Below are 14922 nucleotides of genomic sequence, written 5' to 3'. Positions count from 1 at the left end.
GAAAAGGAGCTGTCACACAGTGAGCACCCTGGGGCTCCAGATCCTGCCTTGCGCCTACCAGCACTGCAGCCTCGTAAACATTAATGGCAACAGTAATTGGAGGAGACTTCTCCTAGCTCCTGGTGCTGGGAGAGCCGATGAGTGGGGATGAGGACTCCTGCATGCTGCCTTGCAGCTGAATGCCTGCTGCCTACAGCCCCCTGCCCTCTCTCCTGCGCTGGACAAGGCACCCCAGGCTTGGCTTCATACAGCCAGCCCTCATTCACGCTGCCTCCCTACAGCAAACAGTGGGGAGCTCTTGAAATCCTGTGCTGGCTTTCGGCTGAGGAGAAGCCAGCACAGACCTGAGCCCCTCACTTGCCCTGGGGGGAGTGGATGTTGGGGGTACCACACTCTTCTCCTCCTCTGCTGAGATCCTCCTTTGCAGACCCCTGCAGCAATGGCTTTGTACGGCAGCTCCTAGCCATTACCAAACTGTAATTAATACACATAAATGAGATGAGCCAGCGACAGTAGGGTGAACAGAAACCTGAATGACATATCCGCCGGGAATCATTTATTCTGTGCTTTGCTCTTTTTTTAATACTATTCGCTTCCTCACAAATTAATCACAGATGGCCTAGGACCAGAGGCAACTCTGAGGCTTGGCCGGGTGGCCCCAGGAGCTGGGGCAGAGGCAGCCTGAGTCCCAGCCCTGCCTATGCTGCCCTGGTTAACAAGCAGCCCCCTTCCCTCTGCCTCAGTTTCCCTCTCCACGGCAGCCAGTGCAGCTCCCTGCATGACGCCGACGTGATTGTCCATCTTGCCTTCTCCAAGGAGCTTACCTGGCCCTACCGAGGGACAGGATTGCCCATCCGCTGAGCCTCTGGGAAAGGCAAGCACAGGGGTCCCAGCAGGAGGGCTGAGCCCCGCGGGGTCTGTGCCCCAGCCTGTCAGCAAGCCGGCCCTGTGCTGCGGCCCCGGGGCGGGCACCGCCAGGCCGGGCAGAGGGAGGAAGGGCCCCAGCTGTTCCCAGCCGCTCCCTCCCACTCAGCCGGGCAGAATCTCCAGGGCATCCCTCAGCCCCTGCGCAGCCTTCGATCCCAGCACGTCCCTCGTCCCCGGAGCATCCCTCAGCCCTGCACGTCCTCTGATCCCAGCACAGCCATCAGCCCTGCCCCATCCCTGAACCCCGGCGCATCCCTCGATCCCAGCGCACTAGCGCACCCCCCCAGCCCCTGCGCCCCCCCGACCCCCCTGCGCCCCCGGCCCCTCGCAACCCCCGCGAGAAGCCGCCTCCCCGCCCGGCGCCGGGGCAGGACCTGCCGTCCCGCTCCCGCGGAGGACGCGGGCTCCAGCACAGCCCCGACGGGGCGGCAGAGGTCCCCGAGGCGGTGAGGAGGAGGCGGGCGCGGTGGCGGGGGGCTCCCCGCCGCCGTGCCCGCCTCCTCCCCGCCGCGGCGGGCGAGGCTCCGCCCGGCTCCCGGGGCCCGCAGCCGGCTGGCGCCCACCCCGCGGCGGGCTCCCGCTCGCCCGGACTATGAGGAGCGGGACCGGGCGGGGGGCGGCGGCAGCGGCGGCGGCAGCGGCCCCGGTGCGGCGGGAGCGGGAGCGGGAGCGCCGCCGCCGCCGGCCGGGTCATGCCCGTGCGCCCGGGGCGGCGGGGCTGCGGGCTGCGGCGGGATGGGCGCGCTCCGGGCCGGTGCCCTCGCCTTCCTCCTCCTCCTCCTCCTCGGCTGCCTCCTGCCCCGGCGCGGCCCGCTCAGGTGAGCGCACGGCGCGGGTCTCGGCGCTGCGCGGCCGGCGGGGCGGCCCCGCTCGCGGGCCGGGGGCTGCGGGGGCAGCGGCTCTCCGCACCGCACCCCCCCGCACCTGCCCCCCATCCCCCGGGAGCCGCACTTCCCCTCCGGGACCCGCGCACCACTCCCTCCCGGGGACGGATCTCTCCTGCGGGACCCGGGCAGCATCTCCCAGACCCGGAGGTGCCCCGGGACCCCCCACTCCCGATCCGGACCTCTCTGCAGGGGCTGCTCCCCCCAGCCCCAACCCTCCCAGCCCCAATCCGGAGCTCCACGCAGGCCGCTGGAGCTCCCCCAAACGCGGCCTCACCCTCCTTTCCGCGGGACCTTAACCCAGCACCCCGGGGACCCACCGGACGGTTCGTGTGCAGCTCCAGCGGCACGCAGGTGGGCTCTGCCTGTCCCCAGCAGCCCCTGGCCCGGTGCTGGGTCCCCGCTGGTCCCCCGGACCCCAGGGCAGCTGGGACCCTGCCACAGTGGGAGAAGGGGCGAGCTGAGCCAGGTGATGGCCCAGGCAGCTCCTTCTGCAGGGCTGCAAAGCCCCTGTGATGCCCAGACCCTCTCCTGGCTCAGGGTGTTTGGGGGGGCTCAGGACAGTCCCTAACCTGGCCCCTGGCTCACCCAGGCCAGTGGGTGCCCCAGGTCCCGTGGGTGCAAGAACAACTCTTGGCCCACTTGGGTGGAAAGTCCGAAGCCCACCGGTCCCTTTTTCCATCTCTGGCCACCTTGTTGCTATCTGGGACAAGGTGGGATGCAGGGTAGAATGGTCCAGGCAGGGAGTGTTTGGGGGGCTGCAGTGCCCCTGGGCTGAGCCCACTCCCTGCCCTCACTCTCCCTCTCACCAGCTCATCCAGTACAACTGTGTGAGGGAACCGCAGCATTTGTGGTGGGGAGGGGGGAAACCGTATCAAAATGTCATCACTTCACATGCGGAAACTGCTTATCTCAGGTGGCATTTTTAGGCAGGCATGATCATTTTGCAGCCCCATTATCCTCTCGCTTCATGGAGGTGCTGAGCTCCAGGGCCCCGCAGTGCCTGGGTCAGGTTAGTGGCAGAGTCCCCTGGGGCAGGCAGTGCCCAAAATGGGGAGCTACAGCCAAACCTTGGGAAGAGCCCAGACCCAGGGGCTGTGTGCCAGCATGGCTTTGCCAGTGATGGAGGTGGCTGCACCCAGGGCACTTCTGCACCCCCTGCAATCCCCGGGGTCTGAGCATTGCTGGGGCTGCAGATCTGCTGCTGCTTCACGGAGCTAGCTGTCGCAGTGCCAAGGGAGCCTTCCTCCCACATGCTCCGGGGAGAACCCTCATCTTCCTCTCCAGTAGGGGAGGACAAGATTCACAGCTGTGAGGCAGGCAGAGGCCTGATTTAACTCCTTGTTACCCTCTTGCAGCTCTCCTCCCAAAGGTGCACCTTTCTAACACAGCTCCCAGAAGGGGACTTGCTCTCAGCCTTTTGCTCTTGGCCAGGACCAGTCTCTGGTACTCTGCTGCCCACCTCCAATTAAAGGGAAAACCTCCCTGGCTGGATCATTTTTGGGTGGCCATTGTGGCCATTTCTAACTGGCAAGAATGCATATAAGCCCCTCCGGGATGAATCCTCCTCTCCTGAGAGGAGGTAAGGGACAAGGTGTGTTGGTAGGAACAAGGGCCTCAAGGGGTCTCAGCTCCCAGCATCATCCTTTGCTTGTGATAACACGGTTGTAGCTCCAAGCAGGAGTGGGACCCACCTGGGCATGGACCTGGCAGAGTTATGAGGCAGCAAGCAGCAGCACCAGCAATATGCTCAAAGTTCTTTTGGGGTCTAGAGGTCTCCAGCTAATTCCTCTCCATCACAGCCAAATGCCTGTCAATATGGTGAGCGAACATCTCTCGCATTGTTTCTTGAAATGATCATTATAGACTGATGGAAGGAGAGAAACTGGCAGGCTAAGATGCATTCACAAAAATAGCCCCTCCAAGGTCAGTTTAAATAAGTCTCCATCATTATTGGGAGTGCTGCATGGGAAAGCTCATGTCAGCTCCACGCCACAGCCGGTGGGGAGGTAGGTTTTGCTGCTCCTCTCCTGCCACATCATCTTGGTCCCTGGCAAGGTGTCACAACCCCAGCTGTGCTCCTGGGAACCTCATCATTCAAGCCAGAGCAGCCCATGGCTCAGGGCGTGTGTCGTGTCCCGCAAGCCAAGCCCCCCAGGCCATGAGTCTATGCAGGCAGAGTACCGATGTTCGCTCAGCAACTCAAGCCAGGGCTTGCAATTGAACCCAGGGAGGGTCCCTCCCCACTTCCCCCCTCCAGCACTGGAACAGAACCCATCTGCTATGCACAAGGCCATTGTCCGCTGCATCCCATCCCATCCCCACCCCTCCCAGCCCCAAACACCATGCCAGGGGACATGGCAGGCAGGGACTTTGTTGGTAGGGGGACAGGCAAAATGTGGGCGTGTGGCACTCAGACTGTGGCAGGCAAGGGGGCAAGCCACCAGGATCACAGCGGATGGAGGAAGGGGTCCCAGGGTCAGCACGCTGACTCAGCACTGGAGCAGATGCGGCAGGGGCACAGCCGCTTCCCCTGCCAGCTGGCAATCCCGGCAGGGTGCCAAAATGTGCCTGCAGACCCTTGCTGCCAGCAGGCAGCTAACCTGCCTCCTCTGCCCTGCAGGCTGGTCTCAGGGCGGGAGGAGATTAAAGCTGCTTCCCGAAGCTCACCCCAGCCCATGTCACCCTCTGATTTCCTGGACAAGCTTATGGGACGAACGTCAGGGTATGACGCCCGGATCCGACCCAACTTCAAAGGTAAGAGGAAGATGTGAGGTTCCCAACCCTGGCAGTGATCCATGCTTATGGCTGCCCAAAACCAGGGAATGGGCAGGCGTGGGTTTGGGGGCAGGACCCTGACACACATTCTTTCATCCCGGCACCCTCCCCAGAGTCCTGGCTGCTCCTGCAATCACAGCCGCCTTGCACGTGCCTGCTGGGCCTGCCGGTGTGGGCAGCTGCAGTGCTTGCAGGGTGTGCTGGGGTTCACCCCGACACACTACAGGGGTGAGCCCAGCAGGCAGGGGGATGCTCGTGTGCATTCATCCACACAGCACGTGGAGGAGGCATCACCCCCACGTGTGTCTGTGTGGTGCACGTCTCCCCAGCCAGCGGCAAGAGGAGGCTTCATGCTGTTTTCCAGGTCCGCCTGTCAACGTGACGTGCAACATCTTCATCAACAGCTTCGGCTCTGTCACTGAAACCACCATGGTGAGGGTTTCGCCAGCGTGACGGGCTCCTTTCCCAGTGCGTCAGGGCTGGTGGTGGCTCTGCCAGGGATTGTGCATATCCCAGTGCCCGAGCCCGTGGCCGTGATCGGGGGAGTCCTGTGAGCCCTTGCCCAGAGCCAGCTCTGGCACTGTGGTGGGGACATGCAGAGCCATAGCAAATGGTCGTGGCTTTTCTGGGGTCAGTTAATCAGAGTTTGGCTGTGTGGACCACATTCCCCATGCCTGAGCTGGGAGAAACACCCCAAGGGGTCAGGGCGAGGTAGCTGCTGGTAGCTCCACTCCCTGCTGCTTGCAGGCTTCCAGGTACATTATAACACAAATGAGCAATGTGTCCCCACCATCTCCAGCCTCCTCAGGTGCATAAGGAACTCCTTTGAGGATGCCCAAGCGCTAAAAATTCCTTGTTTGTGCCACTGCAAAGCCTTGATACTGTCAACCGTCACATCAACCCCTCCCTACAGGGCCATAGAGCCCTGTGAGAAACACTGCAGGCAGCAGCTGCTGGTCCTCCTACTCCTCCCTCTCCGCTTAGCTGCTGTGGCTTTGGTTTTTTAATTTCCCCTGGCTGCTGGACAGCGTGAGAAGGCTCCTGAGCTGCCCCTGTCCCACGTGTGGTTAGTGTCAGGCAGGCAGCACGTGCAGGGCTGAGCCTCCACCAAGAGACCCCCCTCCACTTCCTCCTCCTCCTCCCTGGGCACCATGGGGTGCTCCCTGCTGATGCAGTGCCTTCTGCCCCAGGACTACCGGGTGAACGTGTTCCTGCGGCAGCAGTGGAATGACCCCCGCCTGGCTTACCGCGAGTACCCTGACGACTCCCTCGACCTTGACCCCTCCATGCTTGACTCCATCTGGAAGCCAGACTTGTTCTTTGCCAACGAGAAAGGGGCCAATTTCCACGAGGTCACCACCGATAACAAGCTGCTGCGTATCTTCAAGAATGGCAATGTGCTCTACAGCATTAGGTAGAACCCTCTCACCCTCTGGTGCAGTGCCGAACTGGCAAGGCAAAGATTTGCTCTTTTCCTTCCACGGGGCAGCTTTTCCACTTCAACTGCCCCAGCCTTCAGCAACCCTCTCCTTTCCTCTGCCTCCTCCAGGCTAACATTAATCCTGTCCTGCCCCATGGACCTCAAGAACTTCCCCATGGACATCCAGACATGCACCATGCAGCTGGAAAGCTGTAAGTATCTAGGGGGCTTCAAGCTGTGCTTCATCCCCCCATCCCATCCCATCCCATCCCATCCCATCCCATCCCATCCCATCCCATCCCATCCCATCCCACCCCATCCCAAAGGTTGGCTTCTCCCTGCTTCTGAGGGAGGTGAGCAGGAAGGAGTGGTCATTCATGGTGGGGATGAATGGGGTGCATATCCCCCACCCCAGCCCATGGTTCCCTCTGTCCCCTCCAGTTGGCTACACCATGAACGACCTCATCTTTGAGTGGCTGGAGAAGCAGGAGGCTGTGCAAGTGGCAGAGGGCTTGACGCTCCCACAGTTCATCCTCAGGGATGAGAAGGACCTGGGCTATTGCACCAAGTACTACAATACAGGTGAGTACCCCAGGGACCTGCTGCCATCCCTCACCATGGCCCAGGGGTCCCTCTCACCCATCAGGGCTGTCTTTCCCTGCAGGCAAGTTCACCTGCATTGAGGTGAAGTTCCACCTGGAGAGGCAGATGGGTTACTACTTGATCCAGATGTACATCCCCAGCCTGCTCATCGTCATCCTCTCCTGGGTCTCCTTCTGGATCAACATGGATGCGGCGCCAGCACGGGTGGGCTTGGGCATCACCACTGTGCTCACCATGACCACGCAGAGCGCTGGCTCCCGTGCCTCCCTGCCCAAGGTCAGTGCTGGCTCCATGCTGGGCTCCCACACTGCAGCCTGCCCAACATACCTGGGGTGCCCACTGCCCCCCTGCCCCCGCCCCGTGCCCTAGGGACATCATTCCCTTGGGAATGGCTGGCTCCGTGCCAGCTAGGGCACCACACTTGCTGAGGGGGAAGGAACGTGCTGCTGCTTGCCTGGGCGAGCTCTGGCCTGTGTGTCCCGGCTGAGAGGGCTCCTGTGCTCCTTGGCAGAGGACCTAGCAGTGAGGGGGACAAGTGAAGTGGGGGGCAGTGGGTCCCTGAGCCCCCTCTCACCCTTGCAGGTCTCTTACGTGAAGGCCATCGATATCTGGATGGCTGTGTGCCTGCTATTCGTCTTTGCCGCCTTGTTGGAGTACGCAGCCGTCAACTTTGTCTCCCGCCAGCACAAGGAGTTCATGCGCCTGCGCCGGCGCCAGCGGCGACAGAGGATGGTGAGTCCTTCCTGCCACTGCTGTCACAATGTCTGCCCATCCTCAGCCACCAAGGGGACACCCGGGCCTGCAGGGCCAGCTTCTCAGCAGCTACCGGGGCAGGGCTCAGTGCTGGGCTGTGTCCCACTGCCCAGGGCTTGCGGCCAGCCCCTCCAGCACAGCAGGGACCCATGGGCATCACAGTCCTGTCTGCCTGACTAGCACAGTGCACTGCACCCATGGGTGCCCCAGGCCCTGCCAGCACAAACGTGCCCAGGGTGCCATCCTCCTCCTGCTGGAACATCCCTAAGCTCTGCTTCCTCAGAAAAAGCAGAAAAATAAACAGCAATGGTGGGGGAAACGTCATTCCCCCTTACCTGCAGCCCCAAACTGGGGTTCCTCACTGTGCTGCAACAATGACTGGGGCTCACTGCTCCATCAGGGCGGTGAAGCACCAAGGGGACCTGGTGGCACCAAGGGACAGGGTCTGGGCTGCAGATGGGAGCACAGCATGGCCTGGAGAGGCATGGTCCCTCACTGGCAGGACAGCCCTCCCCTCCGGCAGCCCACTGGCACAGGCATAAGGCCTGTGAGATGCTTGGGGAAGGCACACAGCTGCCCCACTCTCATTTTCTTGCCATAAGCACAACATGAGGCACCAGACCTCCATGGAAAACACAAGCACACATACACACCGCACAGGCTCGCAGTGCCCTGTGTGGCCAAATCCCTTTGGCACATGCTGAAGACAGATACCAGTGCCCAGGCACTGCTGGGGGGGGCTTTTCCCCCCCACGCAGAGCCCCCAGTCCCCTGTCATCCCCATCCCGGCACCCAGAGCTGCTGTCCCTGGGGTCAGGGCAGAGCCATCCATCACCCGCTGTCCTGTTTCTGTTTGGTGCACTCTGTTGGATGCCAAAAGGGCCTGAGCAGCGGGACAGCCAGCCTGGAGTCCCTGCGGCAGCTGAGCAGCCAGCACGGCGGCGAGCACACCTACACGACGCTCTCGCAGCTCTCCAACTCCCGGGTAAAGCACAACCCTCCAGCAGCTCCCCCCACAGTGCAGCACAGTGCACCCCCAGTCAGCCTCACCCTGCCTCCCCAAAATAAGCCCCCAAGGAGCTGGCCTCAGGGGCCAGCAAGGGCCTGTGGAAGAAGCAGGGCAGAGATTTGCACAGAGCATTTGCCTGTAGGATGGAGCTGCTACTCCCTGGGCTGAAAAGAGATTTGAAAGGGATGGGAATAGAACAGAGTTCCCTGGAGACACCCCCGCTCCGTGCCTCAGTTTCCTTTTCCATAAAGCAGGACCAGTGCAGCCCCCTCTGCCAAGGGGTGAGTGATGCTGGGGCAGACCAATGGCCACCCCTGGGCTGCTGCCCAGCTGCCCAGGCCATGCCCACATCTCTGGCAAAGGTGAGGGCTCTGCCTGTCCGTCCTTCCCGGCACAGGCAGGTCTGTGGCACTTGCGGCTGCCTGCAGTAGCCCCGGTGCGGGCAGTTGCTCAGGGCACACAGGCCCTTTGCAGCTTGAGGTGTAGGGAGGAGCGGTGGGGCAGGGCAGGCTTCCAGGCTGGTGTGGGGATGCCTGGGTACGACCAGGAGAGGAGATCAGGTCTGGTACATCCTTGCCTCCCCACCTGCCTGGGCTGCCCCAAGCCTCTCCTCTGCCATCATCAGGCCTTGGATGCCAGGAGAGGCTTCCTGGCTCCCCCCAGAGCGCTCCCCTGCTCCCTGCCTGTCACAGGCCCTGAGCACCCGCTCCGGGAGACAAACATCCACCTGGACAGGGAGCGGGAGGCTCTGCTGAGCCTAGGAACCATCTGCCGGCTTAAAAGAGACCAAAGTGCCACTGCTCTGAGGTGGAGGCTGCAAAGCCACCCTGGGGTGCCACCAGCAAGGCTCTGGTTGCAGCCAGGAGCACCCTGGCTTGCTGCTGGGTCAGAGACCGGAGCAGAGCCCCGGTGCCCACAGGTCCTGTGCCAGCACTGCCTGACACAGCACAGCCTGGGTGCCACAGCCCAGTAGCAAATCCCTCCCACAGATCCCGCAAAGCTGGGCCCTGGGAGCCCCCTGCACTCAGCCTTGGCACCCAGCAAGCACCCTGGGCTGCCCCAACCCAGAGGGACCCAGCTGGGAGGACTAGCATCCCCAGTTTGCCATCTCCTCCCCCAAATGCCCTGGCTGGGGCTGCTGCCTCCCTGGGCCAGGGGAATAGCTGCTGCCTCCCAGGGCACACAGTCCGTCCACCCCCCATCCCCCCATCCCAGTCCCCCGTTCCCTGGCACAGTGTCCCCTGGGGCAGCCACAAGCACTCAGCCTGGAGCAGGGGAATAAAACTCTGCTGCAAATGAGAACTGATCTCAGCAATTTGAGCCGCTGCTGCTCTTCCCACTGAGAAATCTTGCTTAGCTGGTGGATTGCTGAGTTAAATAAAGATACCAGGGTGCAAGCTCTCTGCATGAGATCCCCCTTGCCGGCTGAGCGCCTGTGCAGGCTGACCTCAGCGAGAAAGCTGCTCTCCATGGTTTGGAGGGCAGTGCCAGCTGGAGATGATGTCTGGGATCTGGCACCCGGGCTGTGTGCAGGCATGGCGTGAGGTGAGGGGCTGGCCTCCAGCATGCCCTGGGAGAAGAGACCCACCGCAGCTGGATAGGGCACAAGCAGAGCAGAGGCAACACGAGCCACAGAGACCAAAGTGGCCTGTGGGCTCATCAAGAAGCCAGACACGCAGCCTGGGCTTGCATGTGCCAGCCCCTTGCCAAACCTTTGCACACACAACACCCCAGAGGATAGAAGAGCAGGACGAGGCGAGTCACTAACAGTGGGCAGCTGTTGGTGGGGAGGGGCATGGGCACCACTGGCATGCACCCAAGTGGCCACGAAGTGACCAGAGCCATGCCGCAAACAGTGGCAGTAGACTGCGACCAGAGGGTGAGGGCAGGTGCCTGGCTTACACGGCACTTTTGAAGATTTTACAGGCATGCAGCTTCACAGGGAAACTGCCCTCTCTGTAGCCTCCCACCAGCATGGGGGGAGTTGGGGTGAGCAAGGGCAGAGAGACCAGCAAGGAAGGAGTCCAGCTCGCTCAGCCCCGCTCCTCTGTTGTGCTGGACAGCCCCCACCAAGCAGCCATAGGGAGAAATGGGGGTCTGGGCCCTTGGAGGGACCCGGGGGGCCTGCAAGTCCTGATGGTAGCCAGGCTCCTGCATCCCTGGCCAGCTCTTCCCTTGCAAGCTGCTTGCCTCCTCCTATTCACTGACACAAGCACACTTCCACCCTGCAGCAAACACAGCTGTCACAACAGTGCCTGCACCCCCAGGCTCTCTGCACCCCAGGGTAACCTGCCTCTCAATGCAACCTGCATCCCCTGCACCCATATGTTCCCATCTCTCCCTCCACCATTTCACCCCCAGCCCCTCGGCTGCCAGAGAACCAGGCTTCCCGAGTCCCCAGGCTGGAGCTGGGTGGAGACCAGAGGGATCAGTGTCGGGCTGCCAGGGTCAGGGTTGCCCTTGGATGCTCCCTTAAAACACGGTCCTGATGACAAAGCAGTCGGTCAGTGCTCACCTCCACCTGCACACACCACTGCCTGCCTCTGCCCACAGCCTGCTTTTTCCTGCACACTTTGAGCTTTCTGAAAAAGCACCTAACCTTGTGCTGGGCACTCACATGACTGTATCGCCTGGTGGGGGGTGTCTAGGACATGCAGCCACAAATGCCTGCTCACCCTGCAGTATCGATGTCCATGGGATGCCCCAGCTGACAGCCTTTCCTTTCACCAGGAGGAAGAGCTTGTCCGTGAGAGTCGCTTCTACTTGCGAGGCTATGGGCTGAGCCACTGCCTGCAGCCAAAGAATGGAGCTGGGGAGGGCCCTGGCATCTACAGCCCCCCACCAGCCAGCATGCTGCTGCGGGAAGGGGAAAGCCTCCGCAGGCGCTACATTGACCGGGCAAAACGCATTGACACCATCTCCCGAGCTGTCTTTCCCTTCACCTTCCTGGTCTTCAATATCTTCTACTGGGTTGTCTACAAAGTGCTGCGCTCGGAGGACATCCACTCGGTGCCCTGAGGCCTGGAAAAGCATGACTGCCTCTCGGTCTGATGTCCCAGTGCGCCCAGGCACCATGACCTCAGCCAGAACCACGTTCCCCTCTGTCCTGGAGCAGCAGCACTGCCAGGCTGGGCCTCAGAGCCTGGACAAGTGGCAGCTCCCATGTCCCTTTGGAAGCTGGGGCACCAAGGGCAGGGATCAGCAACCCCAGGTCCTCTCCTGCCTTCTGCATGGTGTCACCCCCAGGTACCCAGGGATGCTGTGCTGCAGGGGGAGCCCCAGGTACCTGGGGATGCTGTGTGCCAGGGCACAGGGGAGGTTCTGGTACTGAGGGATGCTGGTGGCCAGGGAACACCACTTCCCAGCCAAACACTCTCCACCTCTCCGCTCCTTCCATGTCAAGTTGCTGCTTCTTCAGGCTGCATCACTGAGTCATGGGCCACAAGCAGGCAGGCGAGAGGGTGCAGTCCTCTCTCCTCCCCTGGCCTGGAGCTTGGTTGCAGGAAAGAGCACACAGCACCCCTGCCTGAGCTCGGACTGTGTGGGATGCTGGCTATGGCCCCATAGCCCCCAGTCCAGCAGTGGACAGGGTGCCTCTGGCCCCTAGCCAGCTCCAACGCACAGCAAAGCAGTGGGTCGGGGATGCTTCTCTCCCTGCAGAGCCCAGAGGTGCCCACGATGCCCGCAGCTGCAGGCGGGACTGTGGCAGGGACACCGGGCAGAAGGCTCCATTTTCTTTGAGGAAATGCCAGCCCTGGGGCAGGCAGCAGGTGAGCCCAGTCCTGCTGGTGGTGAAGGGACACAAATGGCCATTGCAGCTGCAGGGAAGAGCTGCTTGGCACTGGGGAGCCAGCAGTGCACTCCCTTGCAGGGCAGGGCCCACAGCCCATCTTCTGATAGAGATTTTTAGGATGAAAGTAGTGGGGGCAGCTTGGCCTATCCTTTTGAAGGAGTAGAATGAGTGGTGGCATCCCCAGACTGCTACGTTCCCACAGCACCACAGTGCCAGCAGAGAGCTGGAGGTGAGAACCGCCCTGTTCCCCAGCTTTTTCCCCACCCTGGCACCCAGGCGCGGTGTCCCCCAGGCAGGTTCACCCCTGCTGCTCCTCCACTGGAGAGGAGAGCATCCAAAACCTCAACAAGACAAGCTCAGCAAGGCTTCCAGCCCTCCAGACCTGGATATCCTCTGTGCTTAGCAGGAAATAAAAGCAGTAGGTGATGTTTTTGTAGATCCTACAGAAAGAAATGTGTTGATGCTCTCCTTTCCCCCTGCTCACAGCCAGCCCAGGGAGGGCTGCAGCCCAGCAGAGCCCATCTCCCCACAATCCCCAGTGCAGGAGGGTGCCCAGGGTCTTCCAAGCAGGGTGGGATGGAAACTGGATTTGCCCCTTTCCTTGGAGGCTGTGGTGCCACCATTTAACAGCGAGGGCCCCAGTGACCCGCCTATCATGGCAAAAGGGACCCTGCAGGGTGGGCAGGAGGCCAGCACTGCCTGATGAAGCCAGACCTGGGCAGAGCCCCCTGCCATGGCCCCCAGCCCCACTCCTCAGGCAGGCATCACCCTCTCCATCGCATGAGTCACTGGGGGCGAAGCCCTGCCATTCCCACCCCCTGCCCAGCCCCTCCAGCCCTGCAGAGCACTCAGCCACATGCACCCATTTCACAGATGGGGCAAGTGGAAGAGAACTGGCCCCAGGCCACTCCCAGGACCCACCAGGACAGCTGAGCCAGCTCCATCCCACCGCCACTGCTGTACATGCCCTCCCAGCTGTGGGGGTCCCCACAGGGCCCCACCGTGCTTCCAGGTCAGGCTTTTGGGACGTGTTTTTGGGAAGGCTCCGTTTGGAGGCAGAGGAAGGGGTTGCACCTCGACTGCTCAGCTCACCTGGCACCCAGTGCCCAGAGGCAGCAACGGGGAGGTGCCAGTGCCAGGCAGCGCTCGCAGGCACTAGGCAGCCAAGCCACCCTCTAGCAGCGGTGGGTTTTTAAACAGCATCAATCTTCCTACGCAAATAAAGCCTTTCTGGGATTTTCAGTGGTGTGCTGGGGGTTTGCCTCTTCCAAAGACCCTACAGCCAGCTCCAGGTGTGTGGGAGGGACGTGGGGACAAGGGTACAACAGTCCTCTGGGGACAGAAGCCCTGAACTGCAATTGCACCCCAAGATCATTACTTCCAGGGGTGATTTTTCTGACACAATTGGCGGTGACTGTCAGGTTTTATCTCCCATGTGGGAGACACCAGCAGGGCTGGGCAGGAGCCCCCCACAAGCTCCCAGCCCCAAACCTCATCACTCTCCTTGCCCCCCTCCAGCTCTGTGGGTACTCCCTGTGGTCACCCCAGCTCCTTTCCACCCCACCCGGGCTTGGCCAGGGGGAAGGACCCAAGATGGGGCAGAAGTCGGGTAGGGGGTGCTTCGGCTCTGTGGTGGAGCTCAGACACCCGAATGCAGGCAAGCATCCTGATGGGTGAGCCTCCCTGTGCGGCCCCTTCGTGCCGGCTCGCTGGGCAGATGCCAGCCTTACAGAGCTGCCAGCTGTCCCAGGGGGCTTACGCCAGCCCTGCAGTGCCATCCGGGGCCAGCACTTTTGTCCCCAGCTGGCACAGGGGCAGGCAGAGCCTGCAGCTGAGGGCTGAGCACCCGAGCAAACATCAATCTCCCTCTGTCCTCCTGGCCAAGTTTCACAGACCGGCTCTGTTGGTACCTCGCAGCCCCATCGCCTGCCCAGCCCCATTGGGGTCTTCTGTGGCAGGGAAGAGAGAAAGCAAATGCACCCATGCTGGTTTGGTGCTGTTTTTTTTTCTTCAGATGGGACAAATCAAACCCCCCAAAACCTTTCTCCTGCCCCCACCCCAAACCTAGAAAGGATGCAGCCAAGGGAAGAGCTGGGAGCTGTTTCACGCCAGTGCGGTGTGCCCAGCTTCTTCACTCCCTGCTTTTCTTTCTCTCCCTTGCTGAACATCAGGTCTGGGCACCTAGTGTCTGGAGATAAACGCTGCCGTCAGCCCTAAGCCCCCTGGCTCTGAGAAACAACACGTCCCAGAAGAACGAATAGGGTAAAAAGCCAATACAACCTTCCTAAGTTAAAGCTCCCAGGTCCCGTGTGCTGGTCACAGCAAAGTGCGGGGGGCCTTGCTGCTGGCACCGCACTTGCAAAGGCATGAGGGGAACGCTGCCCCACAGATCTGCAGACTCTTGCAGCTCCGGTGTCCCTGGGAGCAGTTTCAGGGTCAGGAGCAGCACTTAGCCCCCACCCCTTGTCCTCCCAGCAGCCCAGTTTGGATTGGGACCTGCTGGGACACCCACAGAGCTGCAGGGCTGTCATTGCCCTCCAGCACACAGCTCCAGCAGGTTGCTCACATCCTGGGGACAGTGGCAGAGCCCAGGCTGGGGGTGCTGAGCCCCATGCCCTCCTGTGGGTTGCAGCATGGCCAGAGGCCAGCGCAGGTGGCTCCATCCCCCAGCAAAGCCCATGGCCTTCTGACAGAGTTTTCCACTTCCCATCCAAGGCCGTGCACTGCAGGATGCATCCCAGCCACCACGGAAAGC

The 14922-nt window shown here is 61.6% G+C and overlaps 1 protein-coding gene across 2 annotated transcripts; it reads left to right on the top strand.

Moving 5' to 3' along the window:
- Window positions 1–1370: 1370 nt before the first annotated feature.
- Window positions 1371–13387, top strand: LOC130158953 (glycine receptor subunit alpha-4). Of its 2 annotated transcripts, XM_056360087.1 has the most exons (10): window positions 1371–1745; window positions 4435–4568; window positions 4954–5021; window positions 5780–6003; window positions 6139–6221; window positions 6451–6591; window positions 6674–6888; window positions 7195–7344; window positions 8246–8350; window positions 11105–13387. In XM_056360087.1, the coding sequence occupies exons 1-10, from the start codon at window positions 1663–1665 to the stop codon at window positions 11390–11392; spliced, it is 1491 nt and encodes a 496-aa protein (XP_056216062.1). In that variant the 5' UTR covers window positions 1371–1662; the 3' UTR covers window positions 11393–13387. The 2 variants fall into 2 exon arrangements, with proteins under 2 accessions (XP_056216062.1, XP_056216063.1); XM_056360088.1 differs by lacking the exon at window positions 8246–8350 and having other exon boundaries at window positions 1374–1745.
- The last annotated feature ends 1535 nt before the right edge of the window (window positions 13388–14922 follow it).

The sequence above is a fragment of the Falco biarmicus genome, chromosome 14 (assembly GCF_023638135.1).
Source record: "Falco biarmicus isolate bFalBia1 chromosome 14, bFalBia1.pri, whole genome shotgun sequence".
In the NCBI taxonomy this organism is placed as follows: domain Eukaryota; kingdom Metazoa; phylum Chordata; class Aves; order Falconiformes; family Falconidae; genus Falco; species Falco biarmicus.
Note: the sequence above shows the minus strand (reverse complement) of the source record. Positions and strands in the feature narration are given on the sequence as shown.